Here is a 23,357-nt window from a genome sequence, read left to right on the forward strand (position 1 = left end):
ATCTATTCAGCAACATACCATGTATTAATTGGATACTTTCTGATCCTTTAATTTTTCCACCTATAGAACAGAGCGAGGATGAGTTGTTGTATGATGTTTTGAGAATGATAAAAGATTATAAAACTAGTGAATTGATAAATGTTGCTCTACATACCGATACCCTTATATCAAGTGTTTCCATGGCAAAACTGACTACTTTCCAAAGATTGACATACCACTAACGTAAGGTTGACATACCACTATATATGAGTTGTCAGTTCAACTCTTTGTAAGTATAGTATTCTTGGAGAAACCTTCATGATGATGTAGAAAGACAAAATGAATAAACTGAAAGGCTAGAATCTTGAATAATAAGCACTTCAGGTAGCAACATGTTTTGCTGATTCCATATAGGATATTATTTATGGTTTCTGTCTGATGAAAGGTCATCTCATGCCTCTAGCTTAATGATTATTCCCTGATTTAATTTGGTCTAGAATAAAAAAAAGAATGGAGGCAGAAGTGTAAAATATTTTATAAAAGTTCCAAACAGAACCAATTCTCTTAAGATAAATTTACAGTACATTGGTTTAAAGTATTGTTGGAGAGAAATGTTATAAAATAAATTGTTACCTATTCCCCAAAAGAGCTAATTCTGCTGTGGCTTTGTAAAAGTCTGTTGCTTTGCATCTTCTGGAGGCAGAAGATGCCACCTTAGCTAAAATCTGACCTAGCTTGGAAGGAAGCTGAAGGCTGCAAGCGGAAAATATTTGCATAGTATTTTCCTATACTTGGAGAAAGATTAAAGTACCCAATGATAGCCTCTTTTTTAAAAAAAGTGCTGTTGCAGTGTCAGATAGAAACCAGAGCTATCCTTCTGAAGCCTCAAGGATTCATGGGCAGTAGCTTCTTAGCGCATACTATACTCTGATGGACTTCCACAATCTGGTGCCCATCAGATGCTTTGGATTTGAACTTCCATAGGGTTAAAATTCACACCTGGAAGGTATTGTATTGAAGAAACCCACATTAATAAAAATATTTGCCCCTTTATTCAAGGAGAGAACTCTGTAGCCTTTAAGGAATCTAAATTGCATGTTTAATTACCATGTTTAATTAAGTTTTGCTTAAGGGGGAGGTGGAAAAGGGAGAGAGAAACTGTCTCCTTTCTCATCCTATTTTTTCCCCATAAGATAATCCTTTTTATTGTGATAGATTTTGCATCTAAGTAGGTAAGGATTACCGTAACTATCAAAGTAGCCCTTCTTGGATTATGCCATTTTATATGCTGGTTGGAAGTGATAAGGTTGTCCATCAAAATCTCCCTTATTATGCAATATTAACCACTCCTTGTCAGAGTAGTTTCCTATAGTCGAGGAGAAAAGAAACATTTTGATTTCAGACTAGTCTTGTCTGGACACTGCTTGGATTTCAGAGTCATTAACAGTTCCATTGGAGAAAGCTTGGTTACAAAGAAGCAAATAACACTTGAGCTTTGATCACAGAATTATTTTCCTTTTTCAAAAAAGGATAAACAGGCCAGTTACCAAATATTAAGCGAAACAAGCTTTACCAATACAGAACAGAAAGAGTTGGCATTTCTTTGAAGTTTATGTGAAATGATTCCTAGGCTAGTTTTTAAAACCTGCCATTTATGTTGCTAAATGGAAAATAAGGGAGAGAAAACCTCCCTTTGTAAAATACTAGCCTAGCTTGCAAAAGGACATAATACAAGCCAGTATTTAGTGCAATACAACAGGAGCAGCAGTGGCCAAGTATCTGCTACTTTCTTTTTTTTAAGTGTTCTCTCAGCTCCTCAGTTTTAGGCAGCAGTTCCTTGGCACAAAGGAGCAGGGCACATGTTCTATAACAAAAGGGCTAGGAATTTAGAAAAAAAAAACCATATAAGTTGCAGCTTTGGTGTAAAGTTTGCTGGTGAAAATGGTGCGAATGCAGGCTTTGCTGGTGCTTCAAGTGTTCAGTCGGTGACCTCACTGTAATAATATTTCTGGGCTGCTGCTGTCATTTTCCAATCAGTGGCCCGGAACTCAATGATCTCCAGGAGTAGCAATTGGGAAAGAGAGCTGAGACCCTCTTGCAGAAGGAATCCATCACGCAGAAGGGAAAAGAGCTCATCCATCCTCTGACTGTTCATCTTTTCGAGTTGCTCACCAATGCGGTGCAGCTGCAGCACCAGGCAGTCCACCTTAAGGCAAGAAAGCAATGAACATCTTGAAGAATTGAGAGCATTACCAGACATGTCCTTGAGGCGTCTCTTCCAGCCCATTACCCACCCACAAAAATAAATGCAGTTCAAGGCGTACCTCACCTGTCCTCCAGCTAGTGCCATCCAGATGTAGCCATTCCAGCCAAGGATTATGGCAATTATTTCTTTTCCAGGTGCATATAGGAATCGTTTTATATTTAAAGTATGTACTTTTAAACATATTCTCATTAAACAATACCCATTCTCGTTCCTTCTTGGGACTCTGAATGGTTCAATAACTTTTTCAGTACTCTTACTATAGTATATATTCAAAATATTTTGCAATTGCATGCAAAAGTTCTGATTCTTTCATTGGAATTCCATGTGGAATTGGAATGTAACATGCATCTGACACTAACCAATTGATCCCTACTTTCATATGCATCCACAACAACCTAATTGACACCAATTCATACTTTCTAACATACACTGTAACCCCTTGATTCATAACTACCTTACATGTAATCCCCAACTCCACTCCATAAGAAAAGACTTTCTTCAAGTTTATTCCACCTTTCCCTTTTCTTTTAGTTTTAATTATTCACCCGAGCTGTGATTTAACAGAGTCCATGTTATCCACGGTTTGTTCCAAGAAAACTCACCTCTTCCTCTTTCTGCAAACTATCAGGCTGTGCCAATCGGAAGAGGCAGTCATAAACAGGATTCACCAATGCCATCATGGGCATATTGTTGACCTGTTAACAGATTGTGGACGTGTCATATTCATAAACATTTTGGAATGTTTAACCCCCACCCCCAATCTTCAACTTCTTATCACCACTTGGATATTTTAAAAAAAACTAAGCAAGTAAATGTATTGTTAATTAATTAAAAGCAGTGCAGAAGAAAAGCTCATGGTATTTTTCACTGATTTAGATGTTTGCTTAATGATCACAACAAAAAGTGTAAACCCCCCCCCCCCGGCTCTGGTCACATGATGCCTTGATTTATGGTTGCAACAACTTATGACTGAAATTCTGAACTCAGTTATGGTCATAGGTTGTGGACTACTGTATACTGAAGTTACTTAAAGTAAGTTTTGGGGGAAAAGAAACATGAACCAAAACCAGGCCACTCTGAATGTTGATCTGAGGCATTTGGGTGTTCTCAATAGGATCCCCTTACCCTCAGGTAGTCAAAGATGTTACAGATAAAAGTGACATAGCAGATCCAGGCTTGGAGGGAATGGGCTCGCAACTCATCACGGTCCTTATACTCTTGCTGCAGTCGGTTGAGAAGGCACCGCCGGAAGATACTTTGGCTTGTTTGTTTGCTTTCCACCTATGATAAACATCAAGCTGTTAAGCCCAAGGGAAAGCTATATAAGCTATATGCAGTCAAAAGAAATAGCTGTCCGTGTTCCTTTTACATTGCTCACATGTACAGCATCGCAGTTGCACAACTCTGACCCAGACAGTCCGTGAACACAAACAAGAGACCAAGAAAGGGTTCAGTGAGGAAAGGGATGGTGAAGGGAACTAGTGATCCCCAGCTGTCAAAAGAGAGTGACATGCACCAGATGTATCTCCATTCCTATTGGAATTGAAATTTGAAAGCACCCTGAACATGTACAATTGAGGCCTCTGAAGTTTTTCTCCTTGATTTGCTTGGACTACCTCCTAGCTCAAGAGACCCAGACATAGAGGAAGAATCCAGTATTTTTCCTATGCCTCTAAATCGTGAAATTAGGAGACTGGAAAGGAAGAATTAGGTTAAAGTTACTCCAACAAAATTTCCTATAAACTGCCTCCCAGCCAGTAGATATCATGCCTTGCACATCTGCTTCCAGGCCTTGAGGAAACATTGGTGGATTTTTATCTCGTAGGCATTTGTGCAGTGGTGAGAAGTGACAAAACACATGTGATATTGTAATACAGTCCTGTCCCATGTACTTGAATACAGTACAAAATTTCCCACCTTTTGCTATTTCGGTGCAACTGGGCTTGGAAAGGAGATCCGTGCCCTACCTCCGTTTCTCTTTCTCACCCACACTGTTCAAACCCCAACCATAGGAAGAGAAAACATGCCTAAAGAAGCAGGAGCCTCTAGGGGCACAAAATGTGGAGGGAGGCAAAACTTAAATGGGTTATTTAATGAGTTTTGCTCACCAAGTCAGGGGCTGTAGTTGAAGGGATAGATTCAGCTTCTATCCTCTCCTCTGGGCTGGTTGCCAAACATGTTCTGCGGGTCAGGCCAAGCCAAGCTCCATCTGTGGAAAGGAAGCATGGCTGCTGAATGACAGGCATGCCCAGAACCCTGCTTTAATGCAACCTACAGGCTCCTTTATATGGAATTAATTACACTGTTTTGTGTTATATTATTATAGTATATTATGTATGTGTGTGTATGTATGTATATATGTATATATATGTATATATATGTATATATATATATATATATATATATATATATATATATATATATAAACACACACACACACACATACACCATATTATGAGGGGAGGATAGCATTATTGTATTGTTATTACTATCTTATATTATATTACATTATACAAATCTATCTCAAACTAGAAATGGGAACATCATCCCACCCCATTCACAGGCATGAAAACGCCGCATATTGACAAACAGAATCCAAAGTATACGGTAGTTGAATGTGGAAAATGGCATTAAACTTCTTACTAATTCTCAGAAGAAGGACTATTCAGTCTCTCACCTGAGTGATGGCATAACAGATGCGCCCTGCCTCTTTACTGAATACACAATCTTTTAAGGACTGGTCCACAATTATATTGGCCACTTTCTCCAGATCCACGCTGCTGGGCTCTACAGAAGAAGAGGCAACACTCAATTTTAGATCGAAAGGAATATAAATTTATTTGACAGAAATTACAGCAGTGCCACATCAAACACCATTCCAAGTGAACTTGGAGACACGTACCAAAAGGTTCAGTGGGCAAAAATAGGAACTGGGATATGCCAGTTTTTCCTACTTGCATGCCTTACAAGTGTGCTGAAGTACACAGTGGCCAATAGTTCAATAAAATAAATGCCAAGTGTGTATTTTGGATTAGATTAGTCAACAACTGGGTGCAACTGCAGAAAAAGTCTTACCTATGCACGTGCCCTCTTTAGCTTCTGAAGAAAAAGTCTCTGGGGCAGAGTTTAAGCAATCAGAAGATTTTCATGGCAGCAGACAATCTTCTTCATTTGTTTATAAATTCTATAAAGATTGTGTGTTTGGGGGCCAAGGAAGGAATGGAAAGGCAAAGTGGGGGGACAGAGAAAGAACTACTAACCTTTGAGTGCTGTTTTCAGTAACTGCTGAACTTCTGAATCAAATGAATATATTTTATAGTCCTCTTTGCTTGTTTCCTCCATCCCTTTCCCTCTTTCAAGTGCTATTAGGTCAGGGAAGCTGCTGAGTTAGCAGGACCTGTGGAGAAAGGAGAGATCATAAACAGTTTCTTTAGACCAGAGAGATATGTATTGGTTCTTCCCTAGATGAGGCTCTATAACCCATGCAAAGAGGAAAAACAGTACTACTGGAGTTAATAAAAGAAAATAAAACCCTTGGATAACAAATGAAGAAAAAACAAACCTGGGGAAGATTCTCTTCCAACACAAACAGCTAGTACTCCAATTGAATAATTGCTGTTCCTGTTCCTTCCTCTATTATTTGAAAATAAGGTGCTTCAGTGTGCAAAACAATCTAACATCATTGGCTCCCCTACTCCAGTAAGCCAAATGCACAGTTTCTGAATCCAGGGCCAAGCAGACTGCTCAGTCATCAAAATTCCTCTGTTTTTGCTCAGTCAGGCAAAAGTGAGTTGAAAAGACATGACAGGAATCCATGGAAAACATTTTGGAGAGCTGGAATCTATTCAAAGAATAGAGGTTGGAAGGTATGTTCAAAGAAGAAGAGCAATTGTATTAATATTCTATTAACTTCCCAGTTAACATCTGGTATTGAGCAGTCTACTTCTTGGTCCCTATATCCCTACATCAGTATTTCTGTTTCACTTTCCTTGTTCAATTTCATCTGTTCATTTGTTCACCTTTCCACCCCAAATGTTAACAATTCTTTGTAAAGTACCATTCCTGAAATCCACCCATCAATATGTTCCCTTGTCTTGAATTCTTCTCCTTTAACTTAATGAAACCCTTGCTTGTATCTCTTCTGCTACCTAACCACTGCCTTTCCCATTTAACTTTTTTGAGTTAGGGGATATCAGGAATTCCCAATCATTCTGGTATCACGACTCCCTAAAACAAATGAATCTGTGTAATCCTTCAGAAGCTGTAAAACTACAACTATCAGCAGCTCCAGCCTGTCTGGCTAAGAGGGAGGAACGCCGGGGTCAGCACCCTCAAAAGGCTGACAGGCAATCTATATATGTACTTATTTCCGCTACTATCATACTAATTGAACATGTACATCTCTTTCTACTAAAGACAAATGTGGAACAACTGGAGTATTCCTTGCCCTGCCTTGCTCCCTGACTTTTTCCAGTTGGGCCAAGGGAAGACAGAAAATGAGAAAAGAAAGGTGAGCCAGTATTTCCTCTTTTTCATACTTATAACTCTGATCACCCCTTGCCCACCAAGCCCCCCTTCAAGGAAATAAAGCACTGGGAAAAAGTAAACCCCTGCCATCTGCTGGAGATAGAGTGAAATGTGCAAAGCTGGAAGTCTTTCAGTATTCTGTCTAGAAAAGCATTTTCTTGTGCAAGCCTAAAAAAGACAAAGTAATCTCCCCCAGATTCGCCCAGGAATTCACAGCTTCATAGTATGAGATGCTCTGCTTGATCCCTCTTGATTTGCAGTAATGCGATAAGAAAATCCTGCAAGGTTTGCTACCCGTGAACTGAGAAAAATAGGGAGATACTATAGCACAGGAAGACACATAAAACACTAAGCCATAATATGGGTGTTCTGGCTTAGTATGTTGTATGAACCCAGATAAATGGAACATATTCAAAGTATGAATTAAACAAATTACACTCTAATTCAGTGAACTCAATTCAAAAAAGGAATAGTTGGAGGCAGCATTCAAAGGCCTGCTTTTGGATAGCTTTATGGTATCATCAAAACACAGCGATTATTTTAAAAAGCACTGTTGTTAATATTCTCTAGTTTTTATGCTTCATAGCAGCTATTATTAATCATAAATAATTATACTGAATTACTGATAAACAAACCATTTTTCAAATGGCTTCCCAAAAAATAAAAAAGTCCACAATTTTAAAAAAGTCATCATTTGAAACAGGAGATGAAAAGCAGAGTATGAATTCCTTAGCAAAGATAAAATAGAGTTTTTAAAAAACCGAAAGGTTTGAGAAAATAAAATCTTCCTTAAGCAACAAGATATAATCAAAGAGATACCAAGCCTTTCTGTCTCAGAAAGCTGTCTGTAACTGAGGCATTCTTATGGAGATCTCTGTTTTTGAGAATCCACGAGGGGTCACTTGTCAATATATAAAGAAATGCATAAGGAGACAGGCAGACCTTCAAACCATGGAAATCTTCAACTAGTGCCCTGAATTGAGTTTCTGAGTGGATTGGGGGCTTGCCTCAATTTTTTATTTTATGGAAGGCAGTCTCTCTCTCTATTGCTTTACTGTTGTCTCTGTATGGAAAAACAGAGTTTAGGTGTGTTGAATCTAGTGTGACACCTAGCTGTTGGTGTGTTGCTTGAATAAAAACGCAGGCAATCAAACAAACAAAAGATAAAATAAAAAACTTACCTGTGTAAAATGAGGGAACTAGCCAGAGTTACAGCAGCCTCCATGTACAGCAGGGGTGTCAAACTTGCATCGTCACGGTGGTGTATCGTGACGCATTGGGACTTTTTTCCCCTCCTTCCCTAAACTGGGCATGGGCGTGGCCAGCGTGTGACGCATCTGGCCCGTGGGCCGTAAGTTTGACAGTCCTGATGTAAAGTCAATCAATATGCACTGCCATGAACTTACTAAGGGTATGACAATTCCCTTTTTACGACAACTGCTGTCATTACACAGCAATGCTATTAATGGGAGAGCACAGCCAGCTTTGTTACTGCATGGAAAATTCCCAGCTGATAAGTCAGTTTCAACACATACCAGAGCAGTCACACCAACCTTTCTCCTATTCAGAGGATGTGACCTCTAGTTAGGTTTCAAGATCAATTACTTCTCTGCATAGCAGTCAGCAGTCAGTATAGTATGGCTGCTGATTGTTCCGTGATTGTTCTGACATGTATAGAAACCAGAGCTACTGTTACCTGATGCCCGACCTCTGGAACATCATCCCTCCAGAGATTAGGCTGGCCCCAACTCTGTTGGCGTTTCACAAAGCCTTGAAGACCTGATTCTGTGCCTGCCTCCTCATCGTGTTAATGTCTTTTCATTATTTTCCCAGCTGTGTTATGTATATATTTTTATTCATTTTAACATTGTAAATGACTCTTAGAGTCATGTATTTGAAATTGGTGCCTACCCAGATTAAATAAATGATAAATGTGGTTCTATTCCAACCCTAACCCTGAAAGTAACTTTTGGAGTAAAGGAAAAAACTAACGGCAAACCACTTCAATATTGTTGCCCAGGATATGACACAGATATGTTCACCAAGTCCTTACAAAAGAGCAAAACCGAAGCTACTCTTCATTTCTTTTTTATACCTACGCATAAAACATTGGTTTTAATCCCGCAAAGCAGCCACAAAGACTTTGAGTGTGGGTAGATGACTCTACAGGTCGTCCTCGACTTACAACAGTCCATCTAGTGACCCTCCAACGTTATAAGGGCACTGAAAAAAGTAACTTATGAGCATTTTTCACACTTACAAACATTGCAGCATTTCCACTGTCACACGATCAAAATTAAATTGCTTGGCAAGTGATTCATATTTATGATGGTTGCCGTCTTATCCCGGAATCACGTGATCACCTTTTGAGATCTTCTGACAAACAAAGTCACCGGGGAAACCAGATTCACTTAACAACCGTGTTACTAACTTAACAACTGCAGGGGTCATAAAATGAAGCAAAACTCACTTAACCAATGTCACTTAGCAAACATACATTTTGGACTCAATTGTGGTGGTTTAAATCAAGGATTTACCTGTGCTTTAAAAATCAGTTTTTCCAACAGGGAAGCCAATTTATCAAGGGGGGGGGAGGGGAACGCCCCGCCCCCTCAAAGAGACCCGCACCCCGTTTCTCAGGCAGCCCGGAGAAAGCGAGAAGGAGAAGTCGGAAAGACACCCACCTGCTCTCTCGCCTTTCACGCCTCCGATGTCAGCAGGGGTGCGCTGGCATCTTGCCGCGGGAAAACGCCCCCGGGGATCCCTAAACCTTTTTGGGGTCCGGCTCGGGTCGCTGGAGGTAGATCAGAAAAAAGCCCACCACCAAAAAGAGCAGCAGCAGCAGCAAGAAAGGCAGCAGCTCAAGCATGGAGTGCAAGTGCAGGATGGGCATCCTTCGGGTATTGGCCCCGACGGCCCCCGACACCGGCAGAAGCGCCCAGCTGACCCGACCCGAGCAGCCGTCGCGCGTCCCTCCGGCAGGCAGGCCGCCCTGGCTTTTCACTCACTTTGGGGTCCGACGGCAGCTCCTAAAACTCAGCTGCTGAGTGGGGTGCGCTTTTCCCCCACCCTTCCCTCCTTGTTTGCACAGCCGGAGGCTTCCTCTTAGGTCATTTCCTCGCCAGGGTAAGTGGAAGGAGGGAGAAAGACGGTGACACTATACCGGCAAGCAGCGCCTACTGCTGGCAAATGGAGGTACCCTCCTTTAAACCAAGGGTCTGAAGGTTGCTTGCAAGAATTAACCTCACGAATGAAGGCAAAATATTACGTGTCTCAGGATCCAATCTGGGTCGGTCACCGGGACCAGACCAGAGGGCTCCAGGATAAGCTTCAACATGAATCCGAAGGCTCGGAAGAACTAACTATCTGGTCCCGGTGACCGATCCAGATTGGATCCTGCAAGAGTTAACCTGTTTGGTTGCCTTTCCGTACTAGAATCTGCGATCCAGCAGCTAAAGCCTGAACCAGAAATAAGGAATACCAGTTAAACACACAAAGTCAGAAACAAAGTAAGGGATTTGGAATTTGGAATTTTGGAGTGCTGGTCGTCAGCACTCCAACTTACTATTGTGTCATGAGTGATATACATTAACTGAAATAATTACTGGCACAGATTGGCAATATGTAGACTTTATTCAACTTTCATACATTCAAACCAACAGATAGTTCTGAGGATTGATGAGAGTTGTAATATAACATGGAGAAATTCTGACAGAAATTCAGGAACTAGAGACCACCATAATTAAAACTAAGTATAAATTGGCAGATTACACACACACACACACACACACACACACACACACACACACATATACACACACATACATACACATATATGCTTGATAGATAGATAGATAGATAGATAGATAGATAGATAGATAGATAGATAGATAAATAACATCCATCAAATTCTTTTATGGTTTGTTTCTCCCCTCCCACACCCACCCACAATATGTGCAGAAATATTATCCTGGGCGTATTCATTATATGCACCATACTTTCAAAGTCGTTTTTAAAGTCTTCTCACGTGTCACCACATCTCTACTAATGCTACTGCTGCATATTCTCAAATGATTTTCTTGAATCACCACAAAGGCCAGGGACTGCATCCTCTACTATAATGTGCTACATTACAGTACCTGAATTTAGAAGGAACATTATACCAGTCATTGGACATCAGAATTCCCTTTCTATGAAGATGATATCCCAATTAAAAAAAAAAATCTGCAAAGGGATAAATCAGAAATGGAACAGAGAGGCTTTCCACAAGCAGGTAGAATATGCCTGCCTGCTCTGTCCACTTGTACTGGTTGAGCTGAATGTGGAAGAGAGATAGTCTTTTAGATAATCAGGTCACCAAAGTTTTATAAGTCATAACCAACACCTTGAATTATCTTTGGAAACCTGCCAATATTCAGTGCCGCTTATAGAGCAAGGGTGCTACATAAGCAACGTGTGGCATGCTCATAATTGCCTGTGTCACTGCATTCATATAGTAGTTGAATGGCAACTCCATGTATATCACATTGCAGTAGCCTAGGCGTAAGGTGACTAAAGCATAAGTGGCTTCTAAAAGGGAGGGGTACATTGAGAAATAGATTGGATTTGTGTGAAAATTTTTCAGCCACGAGCAGAAGTTGTGCACTCATAAAGCTATGCACAAGCCCTGAATAAGCAAATGCAACCTAGTTCAGGACTAAAGATAAGATCCCTATTTCTGGAGGAGGGCCACAAAACCACACAGCCACCCAATCTTATCAATGTTGAACTTGGCCTCTTCCTCCCCTCCAGGTTTCCAACACCTGCAGCCTCAAATGATACCTTTTTGTTTGTAACAGACTCCCAAATACAATAACCAGACATTAAGGGCACTGTTTATAAAAAACATTAATAGTCTTTCCTTGCAACCAACAGCTGCCTTTCCCAAGTCCTTCTTAGGTACTGTTTAGGTGCAGTAATATGAAAAGGAATGTTTACATGCTGTTCCTCCATTGGATTCTCAGAAGAGTGGCAATTGCAAAAAGAAAAAATAATCCAGAAATTTATGATAAATATATTTATATGTTTATTTTTCTTTCAAGATAGACACATGTTCTATGGATTAGAAAACTGGATGGTCCAAACTGTCTCAGCCACAAAAAATAACTCTTTATATGAAAAATACAGATACAGTGTTATAGATTAAGCATTCATGTTAAACACGGGGTGAAAAAAAATCTCAGTAATGGAATCTGAAACCTTGCACAACCCTAGATGTCAACAAAGATCATTTAGATTACAGTACTAGGAGTACAAATCTGTCTGGGTTCTCATTGGCATAGGTGCCCAGATAATAACCATCAACGATTTTGGAGGTATTGGGAGAGACTGCTGACCTATCCATGTTATGCTGCCTTGTAAACACTGAATTATTAAAGTATACACTGATTTTGGCACTGTCGTAAGGCACAATATCTTAAAATTAACATATTTGAGGAAGCAGATTGAAGGACGCACTAAGGGATAGAGGAGAACTGAAAGATAAGTGATCTAGCTTATATTTGGAGACTACAAATGTGAAGTGTTCCTTCTTTCTTTGGATTGCTGTGACTTCATGCTTGCCTCTTAAGCTTGCTAGTTTGCGTGCTTAAAAAGAGGGTAATTCTAACAGAAAGGCAGGTTTCATGAGGTAATGCCTCTATTGTATAGGTGGGGAAAGACACAAGAGCCCTTGAAGGCAAGGTGATTTTGGAACCCTTTTTAGTTATAGTTGGTTCATAACCAGTGTTCTGTTCTTCTAGTCCAGTGATTCTCAACCTTGACAATTTTAAGATGGGTGGACTTCAACTCCCATAATTCCTCAACCAGCATGCTGGGGCGGGGGTGAAATTCTGGGAGTATGCTGGCTAGGGGACTATGGGAGTTGAAACACTGGACTAGAAGAACAGAACACCAGTTATGAACCAACCATAACACTGGTCTAGTCAGTAGTGTTCTTATTCATATTTATTGTTTTTTGTCTGTAATCTATCCAGATTCATTAAGGAGTCAATGGCCTCAAAATTTGATAAATAAAATAATAAAAAACATGTCAAGGACAGTTGTTGCTGCATTTCTGGTGAATCTGTTGTTTGTCTTTTGACAAAGGAGCCTACCCTAGGTGCATTTTAGAAAGAATCTGAATCAGCAATTCCAATCTTAGACAACAAAAGAAAGGCCTATGAACACTTTGGGAAGAGAACCCACCTGTCCAAAACAAATATTTCAGAGAAATGGAAGCAACCTTTGTTCTTAGGGTACATAAGGCAAAGCTTGCATAAATCAGGGCCCTTCCAATGGTATGCAATGTAGCTGGAATGTGACTTTCACAGCTCTTATGAAAATAAATACAGATAAGAGTACAAGGAACAACCTGACCCAGTAGGTAAGCAAAAGAAAGTAACTTTAAACTTTCCTGTTTGCAGTCTCTGTGCTTCCAAACACCAATGGCTCTGATTCTACTGATTTCAGCATGAATTAAAATCCATCCTGCCAGTACTGGAAGTTTTATAAAAAGAATTTGCAGATACTGCTGGAAACAAATCTATTTTTTAAAACCTCTCTCTTTTCAGAAGCTTTGCTTATATCTATCAGGTATATAGCAAACTGGAGTGTTCTTGTGTATTACTACAGTACCTTCAGCTTAGCAATATATCTGAACGTGGATTGTCCTATGCTGAAAGGAGGTCATGGAGTAGAAATCAACTTGGTGATTTCCCAACTGTACTTATCCTGTCAGATTGCTTTTTCCCCAGATACCATGCAAAGATTATAGAGTATAAAAAATATCTAAATAAATAAATATACATTATTTTTATGCTTTTACATTTATATTTTACAGATAAGTGCATAGAAAACAGGCAGGGAATAGAGAATCAGCTTCTTCCTGTGTGTGAAACTGGGACCATGACAATTCATATATTTTATATCAGGCAAAACTGAATTAGTCCAAGAATATTCAGCTTGTGAGGACAAAGCCTTAAAGCAAACTTACTTACCCAATTGCTGTGAACTTTTTAATGTAAATACAGAGTATGTACCAGGAAGTTGAGAAATCTATCAATGACTTGGAAAGTAAAGGCTGCAATTCTAAATGTGCATAGTGGGATTTATTTCTGAGTAAACTTTGACAAGATTGCACCAATCGTTTAATTTTCTTTATAGCTTTCATCATATATAAAATTGGCCAAATTCAGCCAGGCAAATGGTCCTCTTCAACTGTTTTTTCACTAAATGTTAAGAGTTTGCTGAAAAAAAGTATCCATTGTTATTCCAGAGCTTTTTCTTGGAGAAAAAAAAGCTATCAGAGGATAACATTGTTTAAGAAAAATCATTACGATAATTTAAAAGATGCGTCCTATCGCAAAATGAAACGGAATAATTGTATAGTCAACGCTATTTTTTCCTCACTTTGATTCAAAATGAAAAAGTTTAAAATGAAAACTTCTTAAGAATTTAGATCCAGCATGTGTGTTTTAGTAAGAAAGAAGTTGATAGTGCAAAAATATAAGTGTCTAGTTTACAGGCTGCTTGTATGCTTGCCCTCTATTTTTAATTTGGAGTAGTGGCAAAATATATTTATGTATGCGCAGGGCAAGAGGAACCATGAACACTAATGGCCCTGCTAACACAGAAGGGTAAGATATGCATGCAGCGCTTCCTCTACTTTGTTTAGGATTTTGGCAACAGACAATTTCCACAGACTCACTAATGGAACACTGCAAAATCACAAGGCCTGCAAGAACCTCAGCCAAGAGGCAAGGGAATGGCTGACAAAACAGCTATTGCATTTTTACTGCCGGGGCTGAATGGCCAAGGCAGGTAGTTGTCTATTAAGCAATTGTCCCATTGGCACTACTGAATGCCAGGATCTCCAGCTTATCACAGGCATTGCAAAATGGCCATGCTGAAGGAGTCTGGCCATCCACTAGTCAATATATAGTTCTATTTAAGGGTACCAAGTTTCCAGGGTCACAAAAGGGAATTTTGATATGTGAACTGGGGTCTGATTCAAACCCTCTGTTATGAAACAATAGAAAAAGTAGACACACCTTTACAACAAAGATCTTCAGAGGCCTTGATGATGAACCTCATCAAGACTCACAAATGCTGCAGCTGCAGACTAAAGAGACAACCTGAGCAGGTGTTGAGGTGAGCCACCGTTTCTGTTTTGAGCCAAACCAACGAGCGATGTGCATCCTGGGTTTGGGCAAAGAGTCACTTGTCTCGATTCTCCAATCCCATATGCCCTGCCTCACCCCTCAGTCCCCAACGATGATGACTGCAGCTGCAATTACACTCCAAGAACATCCACTGGAGGCAGGCGGCAACTCTTGCTTATAATTAGCCTTCTTGCTTCTTAGGACCACCGGAGACTTGCATTGTTAGCAGAAAATTGCAAAAGAGCTCATACCAGAAAAAGGTGAAGCCGGTGGAGAAAGCAGCCTTCAACAAGCTTGGGGAGAGGCCCTTGAAGAATCCTCTGGGTCCCTCATCCAAGATTATCTGTCGGGCACAGTCCATGATGCTAGTGTATGTTCGAACCTGCAGACACAAGAAATGAGTGAGCCAGAGCAGAGATTCAGGCTGGGTACAAAGTCTTTTCTCTTAGACATAACAGGACGTTGGATTCAGTCTCATGTAATTGCGGGGAAAAGTCGTGGCAAGAAGTATTTATGTTCGTGCTCTCTCATGGAAACTGGCCCTGAAGCACCGCATAGCCAGATTATGCATATTGGTCTCCAGACAGAAAATGAGAAAAAAGAATCAGTATACTTAAAAGCTATGGATTGAGATTTAGAAAAACAAAGCCACCAAAAACTGGCTAGTTGAACAAAAAAGAAACTCGGCACAAATGTTTATAACACAGTTTTATTGTGAAACGGTATATGTTCAATACTTTGAAAGAAGGTTGAATAAGGGGGCACCAACTAGAGGCAAATCTAAATTGTGCCTTATTATTACATGAACAAGATGTGAGAAGCCTTGAGTTCAGGTCCTCCCACTTCCTCTTCCTCTCTTCTTCACACACAATTTAAAACTACTAGGCTCTGTGTATAACAAAGCCATCTCTGTCAAAATATGGGCAACTGTGGTTTGCACAAACTGTAGCTCATCCAACTGCAAGCTGAGCAAAAACACAATGTGATAAATTGCTATCCTTCTGCATGAAACAGGAAAAAAGGGGAGGAGGGAAAGCATTGGTTCCAGGTTCTCATCTAGAAATAGCCAGGGGAGGGGGCCAGCAATGGCTCCATTACAAGCAATGCATCCAGCATACACTTAGAGGCTACAAGCATCAAAGCTACAAGTTCTCAGTGATGGGCAGAACGTACTTCTAGTAATGTCTTCATCAAAGGCAGTGTTTCCCAACCAAAGCAACTTCCAGGTGGGTGGACTTCAACTCCCAGAATCCCACAGCCCACAAGGCCATTGAGGAGAATTATGTGAGTTGAAGTCCACACGCCTGGAAATTGCCATGGTTGAGAAACACTAAAATAAGAGTAGGAGAGTAGGTGAGGCAGAACTCCTCATTTAGATATTGCATAAAAGGGGAAAGTCTGGTTGTTTCAGCAGATACACCCTATTGCCTGATATATTTGGCATAGAAAAAAGAGAAAGAGAGGAAAGGGGAACAAGACAGATTTCCACAAGCCAAATCCCCTCTCACCTGCCCAAAGGCCGCCCTGGCTTGTTCAAAGCCACCCACTTGCAGTCGCTTCTTGAACAGGTCAAAGGGATAGGTCAGGGTTTTGCTGAGGACACCAGCACAGCTGCCGCACACTAAGTTTCTAATATTACCTGAAAAACCAAGAGGTTAGAAGTGGAGGGAAGCACTCCAAAGCTAAATCTAATCCTGCCCTTCAAAGCCCTGGACTGGTCAACATAGGAGAGTCACGAGTCACTGGGGTAGGATTATCTTTATGAAAGGCTCTCAATGGGTTCCTATTTACTTACTGATTTCACACTTACAATTTTGCCGCTAACTGATTTCCAACCTTGAGGCAGCAGACTTTCTAAGCTCCGCTTAGACCTGCCCCTTTTTCCCTGCCCAGCCGCACCATTGGCACCAACCTTTCTTCATCTCTTCGCTTGGAACCATCCAGTTGTACACCCTCTTCAGGAGACTGTAGAAGGAAAACTGGAAGCCGGCATAAGGAACAATGGCAATTATGGTTGGGCTCAGCCCCCTATAGAAAGTCAGCAGTCCTTCCTTCTGGTACATGCTGACCACAGCATGGCGGAGGTTCCTGTAAATCTAAAACAATTTAAGGAGGAGCATCTTAGAACAATTAATAAGTGGAACAACTTGCCTGCAGAAGTTGTGAATGCTCCAACACTGGAAATTTTTAAGAAGATGTTAGATAACCATTTGTCTGAAGTGGTGTAGGGTTTCCTGCCTGGGCAGGGGGTTGGACTAGAAGACCTCCAAGGTCCCTTCCAACTCTGTTATTCTATTCTATCTTTCCTTGGCCATGATGCAAATTTTGCTCTCAGTATGGAAGCGAGATTTCAGCTATGCTGTCAAAAAGCTCCAACTATTAAGAGGTGCAGCTCCTGCTAGTTACCCGAACTGGCTATCTATCTGTCCCTTAACATTTCTGGTCATCATTGTATGTTTAGACTGGATTTGGCATTTTTCTCCACCTACTGAATCCTTCCCAAGGACCCGAGATAGGCAGATGTTGTTGTTTGATGTTCTTAAAGGTATTATTATCATAGGCACAACATGTGAAATCACAGTTCATTAGCTGCTGTTGGCCTTCATACTCATTGAGTTCTTCCCAAGAACATAGGATGTTTTAATATATTGGAAGAGCCTAGCAGTATGGCTATTATTATTCACTTTTCTGCTCTGAAGAGCACTCAAGTTGGTAAAGAATTTTTTTTATGAATATAAAACTTCAAAAACACATCACAATAAAATCATTACTAAAAGCAATTAACCAGTTAAAAGCTTGAAGAGAGAGAGAGAGAGAGAGAGAGAGAGAGAGAGAGAGAGAGAGAGAGAGAGAGAGAGCCTTTTTGTCATGACCAGACAATCCCCATGCTACCCTTTGCTCCTCTCACACAGCTGCCTTCTCAACGGGGTACTGAAAAGCAAAATGATCTATTATGCAAAGTACAGTTTCTATGATGCCTATCTGCACAATAATATATAGACTTGCATAGCTTATTCTGCATGCATAATAATTTTTCTGTGCAAAAGAAAGCAGTTCTGACACAGAATTTCAAATTTGTGTAAGACAAGCAAAGACTGTTCCCACAAGAAACATAACAGCTGAGGGGAAATTTAACATGTATTAGAATAAGTAGCTTAAATTAAAATACATATTTTCCTGGGTGAACAGTGACAGACCAGGAAAAGAAGCAACTTCTTTTACAGAGCTGCTGACAGGTAAAGAGGCTGTGACCATCCTGGATTTGAAGCACCTCTTCCACTTTGCACCTGAATACTGCACACTAAAATGGCTGGATTCAAACATATTAAGCCAAAATAACTCTGCTTTGGTAAACAAGTCATATTGATCTAATTCCCACATACTGTAAACCTTGATGGATGGTGGTTGCCTATTTGTCAGATTGCTTCCCTATCAGATTTATAGATTTTCTCAAGATGCAGCTGTTTATTTATTTATTTTATTTTTATTTTATTAGTCATATTTCTATGCCGCCCACTCTCCGAGGACTCTGGGCGGCTTACACCAAAGACAGTATACTAAATAGTATATTACCCCCAACAATCTGGGTCCTCATTTTACCCACCTTGGAAGGATGGAAGGCTGAGTCAACCTTGAGCCGGTGAAATTTGATCCGCTGATCTGCTGAACTAGCAGTCAGCTGAAGTAGCTGCAGTACTGCACTCTGCGCCACCTCGGCTCTTATCAAAGTCTTCCTTTCACTCGTCTCTATCATGGGACCTTCACCTTTTGGGACTTTGTTATTTTTTCATCAGCCTCAAGTACTCCTCCTAACCTTGCCTATCAATTCTGACAGATCAATCAACAATAAATAAGACAGTCCCTCCTAAGAAAGCTTATGGCATAATAAATGTTTTAATATCTAAGACACCCTAAGACTGTAAGTAAGTTGGAAACCAGTCAGAATGGTGTCATTTCATTAAATAAATACTGTTGGTGTAAAGTAAAGAACCAGAATATTCTCCAGGTAGCAAGAGCAGAATTAATCTGGAAGCACAGAGGGTGGGTGGGGAGTGGAAAATCTTTCATCCATCTCTTACCTTTGGTTCTCCTTGGGCAGCCAAGCGAGTGCGCAATGTGTCAAGAGGCTGAACTGTCACAGTAGCAGCACAAGCAGACAGACCGCCACAGATAAAGTGCACAGTGAAGTCACGAGCATCATAAGTTGTGCCATGGTGCACCAGCTTTGTCAGAAATTCAAAGCTGACAAACTTGTAAAAAGAAAACCAAAACAATCAGAAATGTACATATTTGATTTAGGAGAGCCACCAATCACACAAGGATATTTTTAAAAGAACAATTTCTGTTAATACATATGGTCCAACAATTCTGGTTTTGCATCTCTGAAGTAATTAATTAATTACTAATTATTAAACTGATTCATTTTTTTTCACTTATTTCATTTATAGGATTTAGGATGGTGGATGTCTCTGGAAGTATGCAAATATCAGGAGAGTTGCATAGTTGGCTAATTTATGGCTCAATGGGTTGCATAGATCCAGTTAATATAGTTAGTTTATGGTTTAATGTTACAATAGCTGAACCTTAATAATTGCGTAAATCCTGCCTCAATTTATACTGTGTTAGCATTCTATGTGAACATACCCAACATCTGAGAAAACAATTTAGACTCCTCAGAATTACATCAGTTTACAAACTAGTATCCAAGATAGATTAGCATTAAATAATCAAAACAAGAAGCAGCAGCTGATGTGCTTCTCATCATTTGGCAAAAATTAACAGATTTTATTTTGCATTTCAGGATGTGGGATGAAAAGTTTTGGCAGGAAAATGAAATCAGAGAAAATACAGCAAAGAATTTTTTGGGCTCTAAGAGAGGGATTGACAAAGACTGGATAAAAGAAAATAGGGTATTACCCTTGTGCAAGCATGGAGATTCTGAATTAATATTTAAAATTACTTAAATTAACTCATTGCTTGAACAGAAAGTACATGAAAAGTTAATATGAAATCCTAAATTTTGCTAAGAATAAATCTTTAGTCCCAGAGTCATAACATTCCATGTTAACAACTCAATTGTGTCATATTAATTATAAAAAAAGTACCGTATTTTTTCGGAGTATAAGACACACTTTTTTCCCTCCTAAAAGAGGCTGAAAATCTCTGAATGTAGCTTTTTCAAAGCTTTTTTTCAGCTCTAACGAGGCACTAGCGAGTGAAGCGATCTCCGTGGTTTGTCTGCTTTTCTCATTGCTTCTCTCTCCAAAGATCAGTTGTGCTTTAGAAGCTGTTTTTTTTATCCCTAAGCAGGGGATAAAAACCAGCAAACTAATGTGCTGAAGCTGACTAGGCTAAGGACACTTGCCAGATGAATACCTGGTAGGCAGATTTTTTTTTGTTATTTTCCTCCCCAAAAACTAAGCTGTGTCTTATACTCTGAAAAATACGGTAGTCAGTTTTTGAAAAGAAACACAAGAAGGCAACTAAACAAATCACTCTGGAAGTTAAGAAAATTGTCAGTTTTCAGGCTGAATAGATAAAATATTGTTTGGTTCTCACCTGGACAGCCCCATATGTGATGGAAAGAAGTTGAGCGGGGACATGACCTTTCCAAAATGCAGTGACCCCTTCCTCCTGAAAAATCTTACCAGCAGCCTGCCAGATACCATGATACTTCGCCTGTGGATTTTTGGAGGAAAGCTGCTCTATCTGAAGCTGAAAAATGACAGCATGAGTAAACTTTCCAATATTTATGTGGAAAATTTAAGACTTCAAAATATCTTAGGGCCATATTTATCAGAAAGTGTGTCTTAGGCTACGGTATTTTCTAATATACACTTACTTACCTGGAAATAATCACTATTTACCCTGGCAGGAAATATATCAATATAGTCCTCGACTTACAACAGTTCATTTAGAGACTGTTTAAACTTACAAGGGCATTGAAAAAAGTGACATTATTTACACTTATGACCACTGCAGGATCCCCATGTTCACGTGATTTACATTCGGATGCTTTTGACAACTGGTTCATATTTATGAAAGTTGCAGTGTCACGATGTCATGTGATCATCTTTTGTGACTTTCTGACAAGCAAAGTCAATGGGGAAGCCAGATTCACTTAACAACCGTGTTATTAATTTAATAACTGCAGCGATTCACTTAACAAATGTGACAAGAAAAGTCATAAAATGAGGCAAAACCTCACTTAACAAATTTCTCACTTAGCAACATAAATTCTGGCCTCAATTGTCGTCGCAAGTTGAGGACCTATAATTACTTTGCTACTTTAGAATAGGCATAGGCCCCACCTAGTCTTCCAGCAACTTCTATCACCTGGAAGGTCGCACAGACACAACACTGGCCTCGAATTTCAGAAGGCTCATCCCAAATGTTGTGCCGATTAGAAAGGGAAAATATTAGACTACAACGCTCTTCCCAAAAGCTTAGAATATTTAGAAGGAAAAGGTTAATCATCTTTTAAAGGGCCAACGTATTTTTTTTTTTTTAAAAAAAAAAACCTGGAGTAAAAAAGCAAACCTTCAAACAGCCCTAGGTAAAAATCATTGGGCTTCCTTGCCAAAGCTGCAACACCCAAGGAAAACCGCTACACCGAGTTGCACAATACAAGCACAGGAGCAACTATGCTAGAGCAGGTGGGAAGGCTTTCTAGCTCTTCCCATGGGGCTCCTCAGATGCTTGTGGACGTCGGTCTCACAAGCCAGCTATGTCAGGAAGACTGCCTTCCACTAACCTTCTCCCAGAAGCCACCTGCCTCCGATTCCATACAACTCTCATAACTACCATAGTAGCTCTGGATAGCTGCATCAGTGCCTTCAACTAAAGGACCACCTTCTGTTTCTTTAAACGGGTGTGTGTGTGTGTGTGTGTGTGTCCAAGATCTTCAGGTGAAGGAACAAGTCAGCTGCGTTTCTGTCTTGATGCAAACATTATACAAGCAGCGGAGGGGGAAAAATATAGCGGGCTCTGTCCTTAAATTATATAACCTCTGGAAATGCAAAGCTAAAGGCCAAATCAGCTCCTTAGAAGAGCGGAGGGTCCTTTAAAACCACCTTCCTCTTGATTGTCCAACGTCATAAAGACAAATACCTGAAATCGAATCTTCAGCACATCAAAAGGGCCGATCATCGCCCGAGTGACCAATCCGGAAGCGGATCCTGCCGCTGCTACTTTCAGAGTCGAAAGGGAGCTACACTCGGAATCCGGATCATAGCCAACCATCCCTACAAGGTCTACGGACCTTGCTCCCCATGCACGACTCCTCTTCCCCGGGTACCAACACTGGTGGAGGCAAAGAAAAGGGGAAAGGAAAAGAAAAAAAAAGAAAAAGGAGTCGGATCAAGAGCGGACGCCGGAGAGCTGGGACCCGGATGAGGGTTTTGTCTTTACAAAGAGACAACAGTGCATCTGAGCATGTTTAAAGTTGCATTCCCCGCCGCACTGAAGAGCCTCGCGCCTGCTTTGCATGGCCGTGAACCGAGCACGTGTCCTCCTCAATCAGCCTGGCCGGCGGCTAATTTTGTGGCTGCCTTGAGAAGAGAGACGCGGCAGCAACCGGCTCAGGTTTCCCCTCTGCGATCCTCCCCGGGCATCTCGACCTTCTCCCCCGCCCACCCGGGACCCTCCTTCGGCTCCAGCGAGAGGCTCACCCAGACCGCAGCTTCCCAGGGCAACGAAATGCGGCGACCAATCGGAGGCTTGGCGAGGATTCAACCCGGCTCCACCCGAGGACCCGGGCGGCAGGTCTTGAAGGACGACCTCACGCGGCTCTCGCTCGGAATGACACAGCCGCCGGGCTCTCTGGGAAATGTAGTCTGCGATGCCTGAGGATTGAGGCGGGAGAAAAGCGGGGAAGCGATGGCTTTCTTTAAAAAGCCTCAGAAGAACAGGCACAGGCCAATGCGTTTTAAGTGATCTGGGATAGAGTTCTTAAAAAAATAACCAAAAATAGCACAACCCAGAAAAGAACTAAAATAAATAAAGGACAACTAGGCTAAAAAACAGCTTCTATACCAGAGCAATAACCATATTGAATTCTAAGGTATAGTGCAATATTGGGTTTTCAATTTCAATTATATAGAATCAGTGGTGGGTTTCAAAATTTTTTACTAGCGGTTCTCTGGGTGGGGCTTGATAAGCGTGGCGTGGCTTGGTGGGCGTGGCGTGGGAAGGATACTGTAAAATCTCCATTCCCTCCCCAATCCAGGGGAAGGTTACTGCAAAATCCCCATTTCCTCCCCATCAGCTGGGACTCAGGAGGCAGAGAATAGATGGGGGTGGGGCCAGTCAGAATTTTTACTACTGGTTTTCCGAACTACTCAAAATTTCCACTACCGGTTCTCCAGAACTGGTCAGAACCTGCTGAAACCCACCTCTGTATTGAA

The 23,357-nt window shown here is 40.7% G+C and overlaps 2 protein-coding genes across 6 annotated transcripts; both read right to left on the reverse strand.

Annotated features, from left to right (window-relative positions):
- Positions 1-498: 498 nt before the first annotated feature.
- Positions 499-10,286, reverse strand: MIF4GD (MIF4G domain containing). 5 transcript variants are annotated; one of them, XM_060691045.2, is made up of 6 exons: positions 9,457-10,286; positions 5,506-5,642; positions 4,923-5,032; positions 3,371-3,526; positions 2,848-2,940; positions 499-2,185 (listed from the first exon to the last, which is right to left on the reverse strand). In XM_060691045.2, the coding sequence occupies exons 2-6, from the start codon at positions 5,585-5,587 to the stop codon at positions 1,958-1,960; spliced, it is 669 nt and encodes a 222-aa protein (XP_060547028.2). In that variant the 5' UTR covers positions 5,588-5,642; positions 9,457-10,286; the 3' UTR covers positions 499-1,957. The 5 variants fall into 5 exon arrangements, with proteins under 5 accessions (XP_060547028.2, XP_060547031.2, XP_060547029.2 ...); XM_060691048.2 differs by having other exon boundaries at positions 7,954-10,283; XM_060691046.2 differs by having other exon boundaries at positions 9,781-9,943.
- Positions 10,287-11,813: 1,527 nt separating this feature from the next.
- SLC25A19 (solute carrier family 25 member 19) lies at positions 11,814-22,634 on the reverse strand. The gene is made up of 6 exons (XM_060691043.2): positions 22,063-22,634; positions 20,512-20,667; positions 19,032-19,202; positions 16,865-17,048; positions 16,461-16,591; positions 11,814-15,334 (listed from the first exon to the last, which is right to left on the reverse strand). Exons 1-6 carry the CDS (start codon positions 22,192-22,194, stop codon positions 15,134-15,136), a joined length of 975 nt encoding a protein of 324 aa, XP_060547026.2. The 5' UTR covers positions 22,195-22,634; the 3' UTR covers positions 11,814-15,133.
- Between the last annotated feature and the right edge of the window lie 723 nt (positions 22,635-23,357).

The sequence above is a fragment of the Pantherophis guttatus genome, chromosome 2, assembly GCF_059756535.1.
Source record: "Pantherophis guttatus breed Tessera chromosome 2, ASM5975653v1, whole genome shotgun sequence".
Classification (NCBI taxonomy): Eukaryota; Metazoa; Chordata; class Lepidosauria; order Squamata; family Colubridae; genus Pantherophis; species Pantherophis guttatus.